The following is a 21,499-nucleotide window of genomic DNA, read 5'->3' as shown; positions in this document are numbered from 1 at the left end:
AGATAATAGAGCTAGTAGATCTCTTAAGCCTATTTCCTCAATTGTGAAATGGAAATAATAATAATTCCTGCCTCATAGGGTTATTTAGAAGTCAGAAATTTATTTGAGGGCTGATTGCTTTCAAGTAATAAAGTCCCAAAGTCTCAGGGGTTCTTGGCTTGTAATTCTGTTATGTTTAGAAATAAGAATGTGTTCTCTTTTGTTCTAAATATCATCAGTGGCCATCATTTTACCTCATTAGAACTTTTCATGTTTCACCAGAATTGCAATAAGCTAATCTTCAAAACTCTGCATCACATAATTGAATACAGACTTTACTGCAACTTCTAGTTGATTAACGTAGATTCATTAAACCATTTTTTTATTAGGAGTCTGATGATGAAGAAAATTTTGTTGACATAGGAGATGATGAAGACATAGAAAAATTCACTGATGCAGACAAAGAAACAGATACAGCAAAAAAAGTTGCGACAGAGGAAACTGTGTCTGAAAGTGATATAGAAATCAAAAAACCAGAAGTTGCTTCCTGGGTACACTTTGACAATTTGAAAGGTGGGTTTTTTTTTTTTTTAATCTTTAAATTATTCTCTTGAATTTTTAAACCAAGGAATTTGTTTCCTTTTTGATCTTCACAGAAAATTAATTTTATACCATTTTAGAACTCCTCAGTATTCCTTTCTTAAATGGGAGCTCCTGTGATCAGATGTATTCAAGACCTTAGAAGTAAATTTTTAATATAGAGAATCACCAATTTATTAAGAAAACTACAGATAATTAGTATACATTTTTAAATAATTTAAATCTTAGAAATTAAAGCAAATGCCTTTTAGAGCTGTGATGGTTAAGTGAAAAAACTATGTGTAATATAATTAGATGCACAATAAATCTCATTTCCTTCAGCTATAAATATAAGTTTTGCCTTTGTGCCAATTTTAGTTTCTTGGCCTTAATATGTAAAGGCCTCAAATATGAAACACATGAAGACCTCCAAATGTAGTGCACACAAAAGTTTGATTTATAAACAGAAGTGCTTGGTAATATATTGTGAACTGTGTGAACCTTTTGGTTCTTTTGTTTAACCATCATATTCACCCCCTACAGTTTCCTAAAGTAATGTTTCAGGATAGAAAACTTTCTGTGAAATAGAAACTTTAAGTGGTTTTCCATATACACACAAATTAAAGCCAAAAGAAATCTTAGAAATGCACCCTCTTCAATTGACGCTGTAAAAAAAAAAGAACACTAGCGTTGAGGATCAAGAAATGTGGTGCCAGACACCTTACTTCAAGTTTGTTGTGGGACTCATGGTCAAATTAATTCATCTCCAAATTTCAGTTTGTCCACAAAGTACAAAAGAAAATTCTGGTGGCCACCAGAAAAGTTTTTAGAAGAATCCACTGTTTACCTTGAAGACTAAACTGAGAATAATCCTTTAGAAGGATGGCGTACATGAGCACTGTGAGGTAGTCAGTTTATAGTGAATTCTGAAAATCTTTTGCTTTAAATTTTTTTAATCCTGAGTTTCTGAAAACACGAATATAAAATCTGTTCCAAGTGAGAATTATTTCTGGGCATACTTTAACAACAGATAGTTGGAGCACTCTAAAGACCTAAAAGATTTTAGACCTATCACATCTTTAGGTTATTACCACCTTAACAATTATGATCTGTTTGATCCGGAAATAGGCATCTTTTGTTGCTATTTGAAAAAGGTAGAAGGTTTGAAGGGAGCTTTTAGTAGTTGGGATAAACTGTTACATGGTTTATTCAAGAAAAATGCTAGTGTGGGTACCAAGATAAATTCTTGAAGGGGTTTGGAATTTTTAATCCAGGATGCCTGGCTAACTAAGAGTGTCGAAGATTATATCTATCCATGAGAACATTAACGGTGGCAGTTTTAATGACTGCTTGGTCTAGGAATAAAGCATTTGGGAAATACTATTTTTTGTTCTTAGGTGGCAAACGGTTGAATACATATGATCCATTCAGTAGAAACCCTTTGTTCTGTGGAGCTGAAAATACAAGTCTTTGGGAACTCAAAAAGGTAAAATAATTTTAAATTGTCTTTTAATACAATTTTCTTGTAAATGATAAACATAGGAGTTAATAGACATTAAATTTGCACATTAGGGGGAGGATACTATGTGAGGGTATTCATTTTGTAGAAAATGTTAAATAATGTGCATGTAAAATAAGGATGTTATACCAGTTTATAAATAAGTGTTGATTTTTGTAGGTAGATTACTGCATAAAACAGCTCTATAAAACTGGCAAATTTTCCTTTTTGCATAAAATATCTCTGAAAAGTTTTCTGATGATATAAGTTTTTGCAAATAACGTTACTTTTTAGATTCATAAGAGGAACTCATATTTCTAATAACCTCTCTAGGATTTCTTTTGTTAAGCCAGTAAGTAACTTTCTATGCCACTATTCTCAAAGTATGGCCAGAGACCCCTAAGGATCCCTGACACCTTTTTAATGAGTCTGCAATGTTAAAGCTACTTTCATAGTAATACCAAGATGTTATTTGCCTTTGTCACTGTTGATAGTGACACTGGTGGCATAAAAGAAATGATGGGTAAAACTTCTGGTACCTTAGCCTGAATAAAAACTGGCACCAAGCTGCACTAGCAGCCATTAAATTCTTCACTGCCACGTACTTGCAGTTTAAGAGGGGAATAAAAGCCAATTTCATTTAAGAATGATAATGCAAAACAAACTGCTGATTTTGTTATCTTAATGTACATGTCTTTTTCACATTCTGTGTGCATATATAGCAAGTAGGTATAACACACTTCTGCTGCATACCTAAGTATGAAGGTTGTCTCATGTCTAAGGAAGAGTGCTCATGTATTGTTGCAAGCTCATCTATCTGCTTTTTCATGAAAGACTGACAGACAAACTGGTTATTCAGATTTGTGTATTTGGGAGACATTTTCTTGAAAATGAAGGAATTAAGCCTGTTGCTTCAAGCAAAAACTGACAGTATTTGTTGTAAATGACAAAATTCAAGCTTTCAAGCAAAGATTAAAATTTTGGAACTCTTATAACCTCCACTTTGAGCTTGATAGTTTCCCAACATGTAAAAGCTTTTCTGATTAAATCAGTGGAATACAAACAATTTCCCAACATGTAAAAGCTTTTCTGATTAAATCAGTGGAATACAAACAATGTGATTTTTGTGAACTGTATAACTCAGTAAATCAGTATTTATCAAATGACTGACGAATGGTGTTACAAGTTCATGTGTGGATAAAAGATCCATTCAAAGTAGACCAATTAATTATCAGTATCAAGTGCTACTTTAAGAATAGGAACAAGACAAGGATGCCCACTCTGACCACTCCTATTTAACGTAGTATTAGAACTAATTCAGGCAAGAGAAAGAAATAAAGGTCATCCAAGTTGGAAAAGACAAAGTCAAACTGTTCCTGTTTGCAGATGACATGATCCTATATATAGAAAAGCCTAAAGACTACAGAAAAACTCCAAGAGTTGATAAGTGACTTCAGGACAATTGCAGGATACAAAATCAACACCTAAAAATCAGTAGCGTTTTTATACTCCAGCAGTGAAGTAACAGAAAATCAAGAAAGCAACCCCATTTACAATAGCTACCAAAAAAATAAAATACTTATGAATAAATTTAACCAAAGAGGTGAAAGAGCTCTACAAAGAGAACTACAAATCACTGCTGAAAGAAATTAAAGAGGACACAAAAAGATGGAAAGACATTCCATGCTCTTGGATTGGAAGAATTAAGGTGGTGAAAATGTCCATATTATCCAAAGCAATCTACAGATTCAGTGGAATCCCCATCAGAATACCAATGACATTCTTCACAAAATGGAAAAAACAATCCTGACATTTGTATGGAACAACAAAGACCCCAAGTAGCCAAAACAATCACGAACAAAAAAAATATAGCTAGAGGCATTATGCTGACTTCAAATTATACTATAAAGCTATAGCGACGAAAACAGCATGGTATTGGAATAAAAACAGACACATGGGCTGATGGAACAGAAAAGAGAACCCAAAAATCAATCCACATACTTACAGCCAACTTATTTTTGACAAAGGCAACAAAAATATACACTGGGGAAACTGGATATCCATATGTAGAAGAATGAAAGTAGATACATACCTCTCTCCATATACCAAAACCAACTAAAAATGGATTAAAGACTTAAATGTAAGACCTGAAACTGTGAAACTCCTAGAAGGAAACAGGGGAAACACTTCAGGATGTAGGTCTGGGCAGACTATTAATAAAAATCAAAAGCATGGGAAACAAAAGAAAACATGGGATTATATCAAACTAAAAAGCTTCTGCACAGCAAAGGAAACAATCAACAGAGAGAAAAGACAACCTACGTAACAGAGCTAAATAGACATTTCTCAATAGAAGACATACAAGGGCCAGCCCGTGGCTCACTCAGGAGAGTGTGGTGCTAACACCAAGGCCATGGGTTCGGATCCCATTACGGATGGCCAGTTTGCTCACTGGCTGAGCGTTGTGCTGACAACACCAAGCCAAGGGTTAATATCCCCTTACCAGTCATCTTTAAAAAAAAAAAGAGAGAGAAGACTACAAATGGCCAATAGGTTTATGAAAAAATACTCAACATCACTAATCATCAGGGAGAAATATAAGTCAAAACCGTGTGGATATATCATCTCAACCCAGTTAGACTGGCTGCTATCAAAAAGACAGTGAATGACATGCTGGTAAGAATGCAGAGAAAAGGGGAACCCTTCTACATATTGGTAGGACCATAAATTAGTGCAGCTATTATGGAAAACATGGTGGTTTCTCAAATAGCTACAAATAGAACTACCACATGATCCAGCAATCCCACTACTGGCTGTAGACCCAAAGGAATGGAAATTATGTCAAAGGGATACCTGCACTCCCATGTTTATCACAGCTCTATTATTATAATAACCAAGATATGAAACCAACCTAAATGTCCTTCAGTGAATAACTGGATAAAGAAAATGTGGTGTATACGCACAATTGAATACTACTCAGCCGTAAAAAAGAATGGAATTCTGCCATTTATAGCAACATGGATGAACCTGGAGAAAATTATGTTAAGTAAGCCAGGCACAGAAAGAGAAATATTTAATGTGCTCACTCATAAGTGGGAGCTAAAAGGCCAGCCCATGGCTCACTTAGCAGAGAGTGGTGCTGATAACACCAAGGCCATGGGTTGGGATCCCTATATAGGGATGGCCGGTTAACTCACTCGGGAGAGCATGGTGTTGACACCACCAAGTCAAGGGTTAAGATCCTCTTACTGGTCATCTTTTTAAAAAATAAATAAGTGGGAGCTAAAAATAAATAAAAGACAACTATTAAAAAGCAATGACTGCCAAGGTGGGGCTGCTAACAGGGTTCCCATGGACCCACATAGGAGCAAAGGGCCATAGACAACTGAAAAAAGGAGCCACTCAGAAGCCAGTGAATTATTGCAAGGGACCGGCTCGTGGCCTGTGTCCTATGGAAGTGTTTGGAGTGCGGGTGGTGGGGGAGATGGGTCCACTAGGGGTACACTGGGGCACAGCATGGGCAGCTGATCTGCCCTCCAGTCAGCACAGAACCATTCAGTGGAGACTGGTCAGGAATATAGAACTGCTGGGGGTGCAGTTTGCTGAAAAGACTCAGGGCCAGACCAGAGTTTCCACAGAATCCAGGTGCACCAAACCTCACAAGACCTGGAAGTGCTTACAGCGTCAACAAGTAAAACCTGAGCTGCACAAAAACGCCTTCCCCAGAGAATCAGCAGCAAAGCAGCAATTTAGCTCAACCACAGGGCTTAAGTGCTGGTTCCCACAGGAAGTTGCCCCATTTTAGAAGTAACCAAAGGTCAACAAATTAGTCCCAGTGCAGAGTTTAAGTGGTGGAAACAGTGAATAATCCAACACAGAACTGAAAGAAAAAAAAAAAACCCAAAAGATCAGAGACAAAGTTCTGATATTAACCACTAAAGGTCTAACACCACCAAATAACACATGTAAAACTTAGAAGAACCAGAAGCCCTCCAGGTGCCCCAGCTGGAGTGGAGGGAGAGCCAACGGCCTCAGCCACGCCCCGCAACATCCACATCTAGCCCAGCAATGACCGAACCACCACCAGAAGCCCCCCGGACTCCCCTGCTGGAATGAAGGGGGTGCCACAGTCCTTGACCACGCCCCACACCTTCCTTCTCCTCCTACACTATCCCTCTCCGTCTTTTCCTCTCCTCCTTCCCCCAACTGCTCTGCAACATCTTAGAATGCAAGAAATAATAAATTTTTTAAAAGTCAGATCAAAATAAGGAAAATACCATTATTTTTTAGTCCTGAGTACTGTACAATACTGAGTTATTTAGATAATTGTTCAGGCACTGACTTGATATTTATAAGAAAGTTACTTTTGAACTTCTCTTGTATGGTTAATGATTTTTGTCTTCAGAGTATAGACTTAATCTTTTCAACTACAGAAAATCTAAAATGTGTTCAAAGTTACTTTTCTTGGAGCAGCACAGTGTAGAAATATTTAAGGATGTCAAAACAGGAAACTTCAAGATGCTGTCTTTAACCACAAATTACCAATTGATACATGTGGTGAGAATGAAACTGTCATGTCAAAGAACTGTATAGCATCAGGAGCTGACTACAGAAGTTCAAATGCAACAAGAAAAGTGTTATCTAACTGTTACCACGAGATTCCTTGAATGATTTGGGGGAGTTTCGATAACACAATCCCTTGGCCTCTCGGGGGATGAGTGCTCCATTTCACATATATCATTCAAACACATACTGAGCATGGGTTCACCAGTCATTAAAATTATATATAGCAGGGGGAAAAAAGCATTAAAAACATTAAAAATAAATTAGAATAATTTTTAAAATGTATAAATAATAAATTTTTAAAATAACATAACTGTGCTCATACATTTTTTTAAAAAGTAAAAAGGCATATGGGCCTGGGACACATGATTTCAGTAAAAAAAATAAAAAATAAAAAAAATAAGTAGCAAGTGCCAAAAGCCAATTGAATATGGTTTCAGATTCCATATTGCAACTAATCTTTGGTTTGGGAGTAGTATCAAAGAAGAAAAGCTACAATTATATGAAAGACTAGTAATAAATCCTCCTTTTTCCAACTACGCATGCATGTGAGGCCAGATTTCCTCATATATTTCAACTAAAATAACATGGAATACAAAAACATAAAAAATTCACTCTCATCTATTAAGCAAGACATTAAAGAGATCTGCAAAACTAAAATATGATACTCATTGCTGTGTTTTTTGTTTTGAAGAAGTTATTTTTTATATGCATGTCTTTTATCCAAGGGTCTTCAAACAGTTCATGGAATGATTTGTATTCTTTTCCTCAATTTTTCTATGAACTTTTTGAAGTACCCTCATATTAATATGTAATGGGTTTAGTGTTATTTTAAAAGAACTACAAGTATTTAAAATTTTTCTGTTGTAATTTCTCATAAGGTAAATATAAATAAAAGCTCTTGGGGTCCTTGGTTGTTAAGTGTATAAAATGATCCTGAGCCCAAAATGTTTGAGAAATAACTTTTCTAATGTATTGGCTTAAGTTTCAGTTCTTTGGGTTTTCTTAAATAGGCTACAGTTATAGTGAGAATTAATCTTAGAAATATTGACATTATTCACATCTTTCTTTTTAGTTATCTGAGCATTTTCATCCTTCTGTGGCTCTTTTTGCAAAGACTATCCTTGAGGTGAGTCTAAAATATTCAGAAGACAAGAAATAAGAAAAAATAAGTAATGTAGCTTTAGGTAATCAATAATTGGTCACACAGTGTTGTCTCTACCACATAGCAGATGGAATCATATACATTTTACTGCTCTTGTAAAAGAAGTGACTTATTTAATACAGAGCAGCAGATAATTCTTTTCACTCTGAGATGAATGGAAATAGAGGACATTAGAAAACCACAGCAGTTATTGATTACATTCTGGCTCTTCTCCCGGAGAAAGATTGTCCTCTTCTTTCCCATTTGCTGTCCTTGCCACTTCAGGGTTTGGTTTTTGTTTAGATGGCCTACATTATTATTTACCTATCCATAAAATCGGCAGTACATCATAGAAAATGTATGTATATGTATGTTTAATTTTTTCAAGTATAATATGCATGAGAGGGATATTTGGTGGGTCATTTATTGCATATTTGTGCCTTTGATGCAACTTAATAGAAGCTTATGTTTTTCCTCTTTTTTCTCATCTGGATGCATATGTATAATTTGAGGTAAGTTCTTAAATGTCCCCTTCCACCACTTTTCAGGGAAATTATATACAGTATTCAGGGGACCCACTGCAGGATTTTACACTAATGAGATTCTTGGATCGATTCGTATACCGAAATCCAAAGCCACATAAAGGCAAAGGTATGCTTCTATTTAATGAATTATTTGTTTTTCTCTGTTGATATTTCATAAACAATATGAGCATATAACTAGTTTTTACATTATACTATCATGATTTTACATTTCAGAAAATACAGACAGTGTTGTGATGCAGCCAAAAAGGAAACATTTTATAAAGGATATTCGTAGTCTTGCTGGTAAGTATAAAGCTGAACAGTTGAAATAGCAAAGACAGTACAAGGCAGTAACACATAAACTGTGTTATTCTTTGCTCAGTTTTATCAGAATAAAACCTGAGCACCAAAGACATTATCCATCTTTTGTCCCCAAGACTATATTCATTCTCAAGTCTACTGTATCTGACTGGGCTTTTTTTTTTTTTAAGTTCATTACAGAAAATTTCAAACACATCCAAAGTTAATAAAATAGTATGATGAACCCCCTGTACCCACCACCTAGCTTCAGCAGTTATCACTATGACGAACCCCCTGTACCCACCACCTAGCTTCAACAGTTATCACTATGACGAACCCCCTGTACCCACCACCTAGCTTCAGCAGTTATCACTATGACGAACCCCCTGTACCCACCACCTAGCTTCAGCAGTTATCACTATGACGAACCCCCTGTACCCACCACCTAGCTTCAGCAGTTATCACTATGACGAACCCCCTGTACCCACCACCTAGCTTCAGCAGTTATCACTATGACGAACCCCCTGTACCCACCACCTAGCTTCAACAGTTATCACTATGACGAACCCCCTGTACCCACCACCTAGCTTCAACAGTTATCACTATGACGAACCCCCTGTACCCACCACCTAGCTTCAGCAGTTATCACTATGACGAACCCCCTGTAACCACCACCTAGCTTCAACAGTTATCACTATTTTATCATTCTTGTATTAACTATATAATTTAGTTTCCAAGTGACTTCACAGAAGCCCAGATATGTAAAAGGACTTACTCAAAGTTAATAGAGTTAGAATTAGAAACCAAATCTCCTTTAAGTCAAGATGAGTCAGAAATTTTTACCCTGAAGAGGAAAAGCTAATGTTCTTATAGTTCCCTATTCTTATTTCTTAGCTTTCTTCAGTATTAAATTATGGAAAAGACGGTTTACCTTTATTTCCTGTTCCCAGAATGGCAAGCATTATTGTCATTTTTAGCTAATGTTCTTGTAGTTCCCTATTCTTATTTCTTAGCTTTCCTCAGTACTAAATAAGATTATGGAAAAGACGGTTTACCTTTATTTCCTGTTCCCAGAATGGCAAGCATTGTTGTCATTTTTCTGAGATGAAATGGCAAGATTAAAGTGATTATCTATTACAAGAACTCTGAACTTTTATTTCTCTTGAAATTTGGATCCTGGATGCAATTGGAAGAGAATGAGAGAACACTGTTTCACTGTCACTGCATTGATGACTGTGTACTTCCTACTTTTCACTGTAGCCAACGAACAGTTTCAAATGTTGGGTCTTCTCCACACAGACTTCCAAAAATTGTCTTTTGCACTATTGGACCCTTCTGTCCACCTTTCTGACATTAAGATTTTAGAATAGTAGATATGTCATATTTAATCTAAAGAGCTTGAATAACATAAAAGGGATTACCATAATAAATTAAAATGTCTAATTTTTCTAGTGAATAGTAAGGAGTTCCTTGCAAAAGAAGAAAGCCAAATACCAGTGGATGAAGTGTTTTTCCACAGGTAATATACTTAAGATAGTTTCATTTGGGGAACTGTTAAATTCTTAATTTCTAGATTCCATAAAATGCTTCATTAACATTGGCATATTTTGAAAAGAGCAGAAGATATGTCAATGTCCATTTTTGTGAAGGAAATGTATAAATCAGTGATTTTGCTAATCTTAAGATATATTTCTGAAACTGAAGTAAACTTGTGGGTTTTGTTTTTAATAATTTAGCATATAAATTTTGTTTTATGAATCTGACTTTGTGGAACTTCATCTTTAATTTCTTTTCTTATTGTAGTTTCTTTTCTTATAGGCTTGAAATTTGCATTAGTTTAATATAGTGATCATACATGGGTAACTTTTTTAGACCAGGGCAATTAGAACAGAATTGGCAAAATTGATTGTGCTACTGTAGAAACAAGTCTTAAACCTACTAGTATTACTACTAATAGCTTATACTAGTAAAGTACCTGCTATCTCATCTGGTTGATTGGTTAATTAGGTTTGCTTTTTAAAAAATATTTAGTGTGAATAACTTTGAGGTTATGATTCCATTTGCAAAATGCTAAGTTTTACTGTATCCTAATATAAGAATAGGGCTAACTGATCAAATATTGTGGCTTGAGAATGTTTAATAATATTCTTAATATCATTAGTGTTGAAACAACCTTTTCATTATGCCATTTTGACTAAAATTAATTTGGGTGTTTTTATAAAGAACTAGATTTTCTTAAATAAGAAACTTAAATCTTTGAAATTTATTACAGTTTACCTTTTAAAAGTTTCCACCTATTTTGCTGAATTTAAAACTCATTTTGTATATTAAACACAAATTTCATTCATTTATATCCAATTGAGTATACTTAAGCTTTTATAATTGTGGTTTGTCACTGGTCATAGGAGCTTTGATTATACAGAGATGGGGCCTTTAATAAATTTTTCAAATATATAACATGCATTTTATTTTAGGTATTATAAAAAATTTGCTATTGTTAAAGAGAAACAAAAATGGAATGCAGATGAAGAAAGTATAGAAGACGTAGATGATGAGGAATTTGAAAAGATGATTGGTAATTTGTTTTTGTTGACTTCAGTTTGTAAAATCTGTTACTTGTCAGTGGAATATTAGTGGTAGAAATGATTTTAGTTTTAGAAAATCATTTAGCTAAGAATATTATACAAATCACAATAGAGAATTAAGAAATCTTTTGATGGCATATGGTAATTCACCCACATTTGCTCTAGAAAAATACATGATTGTGCTTTGGGCAGTCCATGTGAGAAAAAATTTTTATTTACATGAGTATATTCATTCATAAAGCCAAAAATACAAACCATTTTTACTGTTCATAATCTTGTACTATTGATAGCAGCAGTCTGCTGTTTCATCTTTTATCTTCATAATCCACAGAACTAGAGAAATTTTAATTGAGGGCTGTCCAGTTAGCTCAGTTGATTAGAGCATGAGGCTGATAACACCAAGCGTTATATCCTTGTACTGGCCAGCCCCCCCCAAAAAAAGAAAGAAATCCTAATTGAAACTTAATAGATTAAAACAAAAACATGGAGAATTGGAAAAGGCTTACATTGAATTCACTTTAGTTGCATATTTTTCTATTATACCTACTGAAAATAAGCACTTAAGTAGTGCCGGTAGAGTTAAAAAGGACTACATTACTAAATGTCATTTTATTTTATATTTACCCTCTTTCCATAAAAGAACTGTAGAAAAAAGCTGAAATTAACTGGAATTAATTAAGATCATTATTTCATAGGTTTATATACATTAATAAGATATATCATCAATAGTCAAATTTATATCATTTTGGCTTTTGTCATGAATAGCAGAAGCATGACTAACAATTGATTCAGATGTAACACATATGTGAACCTCATTCTTTGCTATATTGTTCTCTGGCAGACACATTTGAAGATGATAACTGTTTCACCTCTGGAAAGGATGATCTTGATTTCGCTGGGTAAAATACCTTTCTTCAGTCTTCTTAACTGTTTTACATGCATTTCCCAAATTGTTGTCCCTTGAAACAGTAGACCACAGAACTATGTGATGTATAGGGGAAATGTATTCAAACAAGTTTGAGAAGTGGATACAATATGCTTATTTTGGACTTTTATAATGTACATTAATGTATTTACTTTGAGCATTTTTTAAGTCTTTATCCTTTTAAGTCATTTAACAGCCCAGTACCCTACTAGTCACCAAAACACTTTAGAAAACACAGCCCTCTTTTACGAGTTTGGGGTTTTTTTTTTTTCACAGCAACATGAAAAAGAAAACGAAAGGAGCTAAGGATAAAAGAGAAGATGAAGATTCAGAGGGTAGTGATGATGAACTTGATAACTTGGATGATGATGAAGTTTCTTTAGGAAGTATGAATGATGAAGAATTTGCTGAAATTGATGAAGACGGAGGAACATTCATGGATGTGTTAGATGATGAAAGTGGGGGCATTCCGGGTAAGCATTTTTAAAAATAAGACAAAAACTATATCTTCCTTTCTTCCTCAGCCTTAGGTTAGCTTTTCTGTCAGAGGTTTTTAATATAGCCCTGTATTCAAATTAATATTCATGTTGATTAGAATCTAAAGAGGATCTTTTCCTCTTTGGAAATTGAAGGTTTTCTGGGTTTTGGTTTTTGTTTTCCTTAAAGCAGCTGAGTTTTGAGTTTGGGGCTTTTTAAAATTTTAATCAACAATTAGCCTTTCTCTACAATACTAATTGAGCTATTATGTTGCCTTAAGAATGGTAATTGGCAGTTTATAAAAGTTAATCAATATTCACCATAGCCCTATAGCATAGATGAAGGTGAACATTCTTATTGTTGTAAATTAGCAAAGAGCACCCAAAATTGTGTCTTTGGACTATTTTCTAACCTTTCTTTGTCCCTTCATGCATGTCCAGTATATACACAACTACCCAATGTTCTGCTACTTATTCAGGACTGCAGCAGAAGTTCTTGTTTTAAGGACTTTTATATTATTTGGTCTTATTAATGAGGCTATCTAGTAAATTATGTACTTGCACAAAATATGGAACTATGCCACATATTCTTAGAGTCTTAACCTCACACCATCCTCAAAGCCTAGTGGAATTATGAAACCCACATGAAACAGCAGTATAGTGCCTTGCTATTGGTCTAAAGATTTTAGCATATCTTCGAGTGATATTTTCCAATACTATTATTTTTAAATTGCTTACTAGTAAATTTTTTGGGGGTAACAGAACTTGATGAAGTCAGCTCCAAAACCAGTACTAAGAGAAGCAAGAGGAAAGGTGCAGATGATTTTGACTTTGCTGGGTCATTTCAAGGTAAGAAAGTTCATTTAATCTCTTTTAAACCTAAACAGTGTCCGTGTGAAAGGTGTTATTCATTATTTTGGGAAATGAACTTTTCTAAATTGGTTAATAGAACTGAGTTTTGTTTTGAAAAGATGTCTTTATAATAATAACAAGTTATGTCTTTTTAATATGTGAAAATTATTTCCCACATACACCTTCAATTTTCTCTGCCTAAATTCCTTCCTCTCACATTTAAATATCTCTAGATTATCTTTTCATTCATGTTTAAACCATTCAATTATATGTAAGCCCTGGATACTCCATAGACACCTGTTGCCTTTTTCCTTTTCTCAACTGTTAATTCTTTGCCATTTGACCCTTGTAAAAATCCATGCTTCTTTATTAACTTTATCGTCCTTTTTTATGATATCTGCCATTTTGCTGCCATGACAAAACAATTCTAATCTCAAAAACGTCTTACATAGGGCGGGCCCCATGGCTCACTTGGGAGAGTGCAGCACTGGTAGCACCGAGGCTGTGGGTTTGGATCCTATATAGGGATGGCCAGTGCGCTCACTGGTTGAGTGTGGTGCGGACCACACCGGGCCGGGGGTTGCAATCCCCTTACCGGTCAAAAAAAAAAAAAAAAAAAAAAATCTTACATAAAAGAGATATGAATTCTTCTTTCTGCTAATTTGTTCTCTAACATTTCTTAAAGTATATCTTATAAGATTATGCTTTGCAGTGAAACATTTGTAAGGTGCTGCAAAAAGAAAAAAGTGCTATGTCAGGTGACAGTTTTAACTTTTTGATACGAATGTAGAAAGCACTATATCCGCTTTGCTTCTAACTTCTCTAGCTTCTGCTTCCTAGCAAACACTGATGAAGAATAAAAATAGATTTGCATGGAGAGTTAAATAGTTTCAAATGACACAACACTAATAAACAAGAATGGAAGAATGTTAAATTTAGCAACAAGGGCAAAAGAAAATAGATTTGCAGAGTTAAATAAAATATAATTTTTTTTAAAAGCTTTGTTTATATATTGGTAGTAGTGTCTTAGAAATTTATATCTACAAAATTTTCATCAGTTCTTTCAAATACTGCTAGCAATATCATAGTCAATAGCTAGATAATTTAACTGATAAATATTTTAAATTATAACATGTTATCTTTCTGGATTTTGTCTTCCCTTGAGTGAGCATATGCTTAAATATAAGGCAGAGTTTTCCTCAGGATCAATACAAATTAAGATGAAGTGCTTTACAAGCTGTTTAATCAAAAGTGGTTCTAGTATGTCTACACAAAGACTTGTACATGATTGTTCACAGCCACATTATTCATTAATGCCTAAAAGTGGACACAACCCAAATGTCCATTAACTGATGAATGATAAACAAAATATGGTATATCCATACAATGGAATATCATTCAGCCATAAAATGGAATGAAGCACTGATACATGCTGCAACAGGGATGAGCCTCAAAAACGTTATACTATGTGAAAGAAACCAGATACAGGAAACGCCATATTTTATGATCTCATTTATATGGAATAGCCAGAAAAGGCAAATCTTAGAAACTAGACAGTGGAGGAGGGGGAGTGTGGCTGCAAATAGGTACCAGGGACTTTTTGGAGTTGATGGAAATGTTCTAAAATTGGATTATGGTCATGGATGAACAATTCTGTAAATTTTCCAAAACGTACTGAATACATACACTTGAATTTTATGATGTGTAATCATTCCTTAATGAAGTTGTTTTTTTAAAGTGGCTCTAGTAGTATTAGAGACATTGATGTCAAAATGCAGAGTTTGAATATTTTCAGGAAAAGTGAGAATGAATAAAAGCAGTATTTCCAGTCTATATATATATGTATATATTTTTTTTATGAGTTTAATCTTGTTAACATTAGTTTTATTTTTTCCAGTCAATATATTTTTAGATAATATGATCTTAAGTGTGAATTTAAACTAACAAATATTAAAAATAAACATTTTACTATTTTGTCGCTTTTGAATATTCAAGACTATAGTTGAGGTTTTCTTAAGGAGAACCTCACTTTTAGTAGTGTAAGCAAAACTTCATTTATAACATAATAAACACATCTTAAATCAATTTCCTCACAGTCCAAAGAATCAGACCTCTGCATTAAAATTTGCATTTTGCCTTAAAAATTCCAAAATCCATCCATGTCAACTTTGGAATTTTAATATGCCCCTATGGTATTTCTCTTAAGGGTAACCTTTGATCACTGGCCAAATCTGAAAAGCAAGATGACACTATTTGTCATCTGAACAGTTCTATTAGGATGCCCACTTTAAAAAAATACTATATACTAACTTTCAAATTATATTTGTTTCTTTAAATGTCAGCTACCTGATGGTCCTAGAAGATCATTGCAATTATGTTTTTACCCAAATAAACTTTTTAGTAAAATGATGTTGAAAAATATATATTTTCTGAAAATCATTGGATTATCTTTGTATAATCTAGACTTTTTTTTTTTTTAAGGACCAAGAAAAAAAAAGAAAAAAAACTTCAATGACTCCAGCCTATTTGTATCTGCTGAAGAGGTAAGGCTAATATACTTCTTTAAGAAGTTAGCTGTTCTACATTATTTTAAGTTTTCTAATAAATTTATCCTCTTTTTTTGTTTGTTTTTTAAAGTTTGGGCACCTATTGGATGAAAATATGGGGTCCAAGTTTGATAACATTGGCATGAATGCAATGGCTAACAAAGACAATGCAAGTAAGTAACTCGATTTTTTTTATTATAGCTTTTAAAATAGCCTTGACTTAAAACTTCTGAAGATAGGAATATTTGGGGAGGACATTTTTATGGTACTTTACACCCTCAAAGGAAGTTTTTCATTACTTTCATGGCTTTTTCATTACTCTGGAGGGCACATAGGATTAAAAAGTATTTAGAACACAGCAAAAAAGACCAGACTACAAAATTAGTTTTTGAAGGGAGGTGAGCTATTTTTATATAGTATGAGTTTGCAAAGAAATTTTATATGCTTTATTGACATTTTAATTGTTTCTGATATTGATAGTTACTGGTTTCTATTCTCTCACCAGCAAAGGTTTTCAAGGGAAAGAAAATCTTTAGAGCATTTGTTCCTTTTCCTTCCTTAGTCTTTTATTTGTAAAACACTAATCTTCAACAATAAATGTAAAAGAAAAGCAACAGACGAGCAGTGGATGTGCATAGTGGGTAGGAAACTGCAGGCCATGGCAGACTAGAAGTTCCTATTATTCATTAGGATGTTCTGTGGGACAGCCAAGAGTCTACAGTGTGGTAATCTTTCTTCTCCTCCCAAAGGTCTCAAACAGCTTAGATGGGAGGCTGAACGTGATGACTGGCTACACAACAGAGATGTGAAAAGTATCATCAAGAAAAAGAAAAATTTCAAAAAGAAGAGGCTGAAAACCACTCAAAAAACTAAAAAACAAAAGAAATGAGTATTATTAAATTATAAATTAAAATTCTACTTACTCCTAATTTTTGCTCTTAAACCATTTTTCTTGATCTTGCTCTCTGATTCCATACATTCCAGACTGTTCAAGGGATCTGTAATAAACTACAAATAAAAATGGCTGTCACTTATTAAATCATGTAAAAATGTTAAAATTAAACTTATACTGAGAAAAAACAAACTTCTTTTTCCATATTGCTACATAATAAAATCAAAAAGAGGACTAAAATAGGATTACATAATTTATGTATAATCTGTAGCATCTCTAATGGTTGTAAGGAGCACTATTGTTTACTTTTTACCAGACACTGTGCTAAGTACATAATGTCATCTTGTTTAATCCTTAGAACACACATGAGGTAAGCATTATCTCTACTTGACAGAGAAAGAAATAGCTCACAAAATTAGCAAACCTGAGATAAGACTGATGTTTTAAAACCAAAGGCTTAAGCTGTGGTTTGATTCCATCACCACCTCAGATACTCAGCTAACTCTGCTCTTATCTAGATACCTCTAGATAAGAATTTTCTTCACTCTTTGGATTCAGAACTAAAATAGGGGTGAATAGTATTGTTGGAAATTGATATATCACAAAATAAAGTCACTTAGTCCTTAATCAGCCATAAAGAAATTACTACTTAATTTATAGGTTAACTGAAAAAGTTGTTTTGTACTTTTACTTAAGGAAAAACATACCTTCCAAGATGAAAGGAAATTTCTTGCTCATTGTTTGCCTGAAATCTGATGAAAAAAAGGAAGTCCTGAAATTAGACATGATCAGAGATTCTTATATTAACACATAAAGAGCCACAATTTAGTGCTAACTTCAGGGTCTATATGATGGGAATCATATAATTAGAAATTTAAGGTCCTTCTGGTAATCCAGGAACTATATCCTTTTAGATGGGATCTGAATTACACTTGCCTTATAATTTGTAGCCTTATAGTTATTTTAGAGTTTTTAAAATTTGGCCTGTATGTATGATGTAATTCATTTAGAAATGCTATTTAAAAGCAAATTTTCAGTTTCAATGTGTAATTCCCTCATGAGACTTTATGAATTGTTTCTAACGGATGCCATTTTACCTTGATAAAGAATCAGAAATAAGATCATACTCAGTTTTTGAAATTGATCCCAAACTATAATTTGCTTTTAAATACTGTTAGGATGTTTTCTTTATACCCTTACTTAGAGCTTAAAAGTATAGAGACTTTGTGAATATCCAATAGCATCATGGTACAGTGTTCTAGTGAAGTACTCTGAGTGACAAGTTTCAAAGATGGGCACCACCCCAGGACTGTTTGCTGCTTTAGGGGAAGAAAAAGCAGCACTTCCTAATTTAAAAAGTAGAGGGCTGTAATATAAAATCCCACAAAATGTTAAAGCACTTGCAATGATAGCATGGGAAAAGTTTTTAGTGCCCACTGTTGGCAGAAGAATACTGTACCCCGAGAAAACTGATCACTCAGTCTACCAAACAATGAAGTGTAATGGGTAGGCTAATTTTCCTCCATCTGTGCTCCTAACCTAAGCCAGACCACGGGCACTTGATCTACCCTCCACAGTAGTAAAACCATGGAGGTGTGAAACATTTTCCCTAGTCTTCAGACAAATTAACATTTTTTTAAGGGAGAAGTGAGAATCATCTAGTCCACAATAATGAATACCTCTCTTCCCCTTCTACTCATTAAAACCTCTAATACATTAAATCTGAAGAATCAATTTCTCCAAAAATGCCACTACCATTTAGCATCTAAAATGTATTGGCAAACTATATATAACCCTCTAGAAAGCATTAACTTCTGAATTGTGATTACCTTGGCTTTTGTTCATCTTATTAAACAAAAAATATGCTCCAAAGATGCCAATAAGTTCAGCTACTAAAACTCCTTTAAAGATCTTCTTTGCCACCGGTTCCATAGAGCGGGTCATCCTAAATTTAACGATAATGTGTGTAAATCTGAATGAGCATATTTAAATTTCTATTACTGCTGCTTCTACAAAAACTACTCCAGTTCATTCTCACAGTTTGAATGGTTTATCTGTATAGGAATAAGACCCCAAAGTTACTGCACTGCATACTTATTTTAGACATGTCCTATATATGTACTCTTAATCTCCATGCCTAAGGGGCACAATGAACCAAAGACACAAGATTATATAAAGCACAGAAAGATAAAATTTAAGCGGGCATTGTAAAAAGAACTAACAATTTATGGAACTAAGACTTAAAACTGTCTAAACATGGAACATTAGGAGATAGGGTAAATCAATTATTTTAGCTGAACTGGGAATTAAGAGATGATCTAATGGGCACAATGTGACAGTTCTTTGTAAAAGGTGTACAAACGTGAGGTTATTCTATAAGTGGTTCTACATTTTTATGGCTGGAATTCTTCATTTATTAACATATATTGAACTATGTGCCATAGTTCAGGCATTTTGCTTGAGGCTGAAGATACAAGGTCAAGCAATAAATTAATTGGTTCTTGTTCCTGAGGAGTTGCTGTTCTGACAGTCTTTTAAACTTTTAATTGCATGACATAAGAGACTTGTTAAAAATGCACAGTCCTGAGCCTCATAGCCTGCAATACCCAGATTCTGATTCAGCAGGTCTAGGGTTGGCACTCCACTATACTGCCCTTTAGCAGACACTCCAAATAATTTTTATACAAGTGGCCCATGGACCACATGAGGGAGAAAACTGGGTGATGATCCAATAAGTGGCAAAACTAGACTGTTTAGATCTTGATTCTCTTCCTGTAATTAAAATAAAACCTAATCAAGAAAAAGTTTGGATCTTTATTCTTTCTATAATTAAAGTGAAAGCTAAACAATGAAAAGTGCTATATAACAAGTTAAGAAAATACATTATATGACTCTTACTGAACATATGAAATGCAAACCCAAGTTTTTACTCTGCTTCCCTATAATCCCAAAGTCAAGAACAGGGGAACCACTAGTTTTTAACCTTAGATTTTGATATTTTCCTGTGTGCTCTTTTGTCACACTGTGCTTTGTACAGAGGTGGTTCCTTCTATAATACTCTACAGTCCTAGCTCTCTGCTGTCAGGCATTTATTCCACTTGCTTGTGACTTTTCACAATGCCTGAGAGTGGGGTAATTAAATAGCCTCCTTTTGTAGGATTATCCTATTAATACCATTACCAGGTGTCCCTCCTAAAAATTTCCTTTTTTTCATTTTGATAATGTGATCACCCTGGGGACCAAAAGATTAAAACTTCATTATTTTTATTTAAGAGAAATGAAGCAAAGGAAGTTAAAAAAAAAAAAAAAAAAAACTTACATATAACAAAGAGGCAGTTGAGTAAGTGGGGAGAGTTGTTTTGCTCTGTTCACCAGAATGCTGTATGTTACTGGCAAAAAATAAGTCATGCTCAGTCAAGGGATGAAAACAAAACAAAACAAAACAAAGCTTGCCTGCAGCCATTTCCAGTTTTACAATCCAAATAAAATTTTGTTTCCTTGGGACAGGGTGAGGCTAAGGCTTCAAAAAAACAAAGTCCAAATAACACTGTATAATAAAGCATTTACCTTTCTTAAATATATGCAAGGGTACTTCAAAAAGTACATGGAAAAAATAGAATTAAAAGATAATACAAATCTTGCGATGAACTTTCGGCAGTACCTTTCTATTTACACTTTACATCCTAAGTTCCTCCGCACAGGAGGGGCCTTCCTAACGACTGATAAAACCCATTTGGTAAAGATCACCAGGGATACATACACCTGTCCACGACCAAGTTCGGGTGACAGTGAGGGAGAAATACCAGAGCAGACAGGACCTTCTGCCCTCTCTGCACAGGGACAGGATTTGGGAGAATGGTTGTTGGGAAAACAGAATAATTTAACCAGGCCCCACTCGCCTTTAGGTTCGGTTGGGGGTGGTGCAGGTGCGTTCTCTGTAAGCAAATTGTGCGTGGGGAGAGTTAGTGCGCATGCACGGCGCCGGAACCTGGCTGGCGCTGAGTGCCTCCGGCGACTGGCCGAGCCGCCATGCTCTCCAACCTAAGGTTCTAAGGACCTTTGCCGGTTACCTAGCTTGGAGACCTGCGTGTGAGGGATCTGGGGACCCAGCCTGGCGTGTGAAAGGTTTGCGACCCAATCTGGACAACGGGCTTGAGGAGTCTGTGAGCTCCAGACCCAGCCCTAGCTCGACAATTGGCTCAGCACTACATCCCGAGCCGTTTCCCAGGCTCGGGTTAGGCCCGAGCGCCCAGCAGAGGCCGAGGCGAGCGGCCTCAGGCTGCCTCCCACGCTGCTCAGCTCCGCTCCCACCCGTCTCAGGGCGAGCGCCCGGAACCCCGGAACCCGCTCGAACAGCGCAGGCAGCACGGCCAGGCCGCGACACCGAGGTCGCCGAGCGACCCGGAAACACTCAGCTTGTCTCACGCCCCCGTCCGGGGCACTGGAGACAGTGACACCAAGCGTCTTCCGCACGACCCCAGAACTCTGGCGAGCACTCCGCTCCCCAAGAACCCGCCCTGCTCGTCGCACTGAGAAGACCCGAGGCACGAGGCGCAGCTAGAGCCACCCGCCCCTGTCCTACCTGAAGCGCGCTCACGCGGGCCTGCGCCTGCGCAAGGGTCGGCGGCGCCCCGCC

At 35.3% G+C, this 21,499-nt stretch overlaps 2 protein-coding genes across 4 annotated transcripts in view; one reads left to right on the top strand and one right to left on the bottom strand.

Annotated features, from left to right (window-relative positions):
* Positions 1-16,996, top strand: part of CEBPZ (CCAAT enhancer binding protein zeta) — a 24,648-nt gene extending 7,652 nt beyond the window's left edge. The window contains exons 4-16 of the mRNA XM_063078434.1: positions 369-552; positions 1,956-2,044; positions 7,695-7,748; positions 8,312-8,414; positions 8,522-8,590; positions 10,040-10,106; positions 11,062-11,162; positions 12,014-12,071; positions 12,374-12,570; positions 13,336-13,422; positions 15,907-15,968; positions 16,063-16,144; positions 16,721-16,996. Coding sequence (XP_062934504.1) covers positions 369-552; positions 1,956-2,044; positions 7,695-7,748; positions 8,312-8,414; positions 8,522-8,590; positions 10,040-10,106; positions 11,062-11,162; positions 12,014-12,071; positions 12,374-12,570; positions 13,336-13,422; positions 15,907-15,968; positions 16,063-16,144; positions 16,721-16,860 — 1,293 coding nt within the window. The 3' untranslated portion in view covers positions 16,861-16,996. The remainder of the gene's footprint in view (positions 1-368; positions 553-1,955; positions 2,045-7,694; positions 7,749-8,311; positions 8,415-8,521; positions 8,591-10,039; positions 10,107-11,061; positions 11,163-12,013; positions 12,072-12,373; positions 12,571-13,335; positions 13,423-15,906; positions 15,969-16,062; positions 16,145-16,720) is intronic.
* Positions 1-21,499, bottom strand: part of CEBPZOS (CEBPZ opposite strand) — a 26,597-nt gene extending 5,098 nt beyond the window's left edge. The window contains exons 1-6 of one of the 3 annotated variants that reach the window (XM_063078435.1): positions 21,446-21,496; positions 20,183-20,252; positions 18,693-18,808; positions 17,571-17,615; positions 16,895-16,979; positions 16,512-16,761 (exon numbers count right to left, since the gene is read on the bottom strand). In XM_063078435.1, the coding sequence (XP_062934505.1) occupies positions 16,897-16,979; positions 17,571-17,615; positions 18,693-18,808; positions 20,183-20,184 (246 nt within the window). In that variant the 5' untranslated portion in view covers positions 20,185-20,252; positions 21,446-21,496 and the 3' untranslated portion in view covers positions 16,512-16,761; positions 16,895-16,896. Of the gene's footprint in view, positions 1-16,511; positions 16,762-16,894; positions 16,980-17,570; positions 17,616-18,692; positions 18,809-20,182; positions 20,253-21,445 lie in introns of those variants that run through there. The other 2 variants (XM_063078436.1, XM_063078437.1) reach the window with 2 other exon arrangements.

The sequence above is a fragment of the Cynocephalus volans genome, chromosome 14, assembly GCF_027409185.1.
Source record: "Cynocephalus volans isolate mCynVol1 chromosome 14, mCynVol1.pri, whole genome shotgun sequence".
NCBI classification, from domain to species: Eukaryota; Metazoa; Chordata; class Mammalia; order Dermoptera; family Cynocephalidae; genus Cynocephalus; species Cynocephalus volans.
The sequence above is the reverse complement of the archived record's forward strand: the minus strand, read 5'-3'. Positions and strand labels throughout refer to the sequence as shown.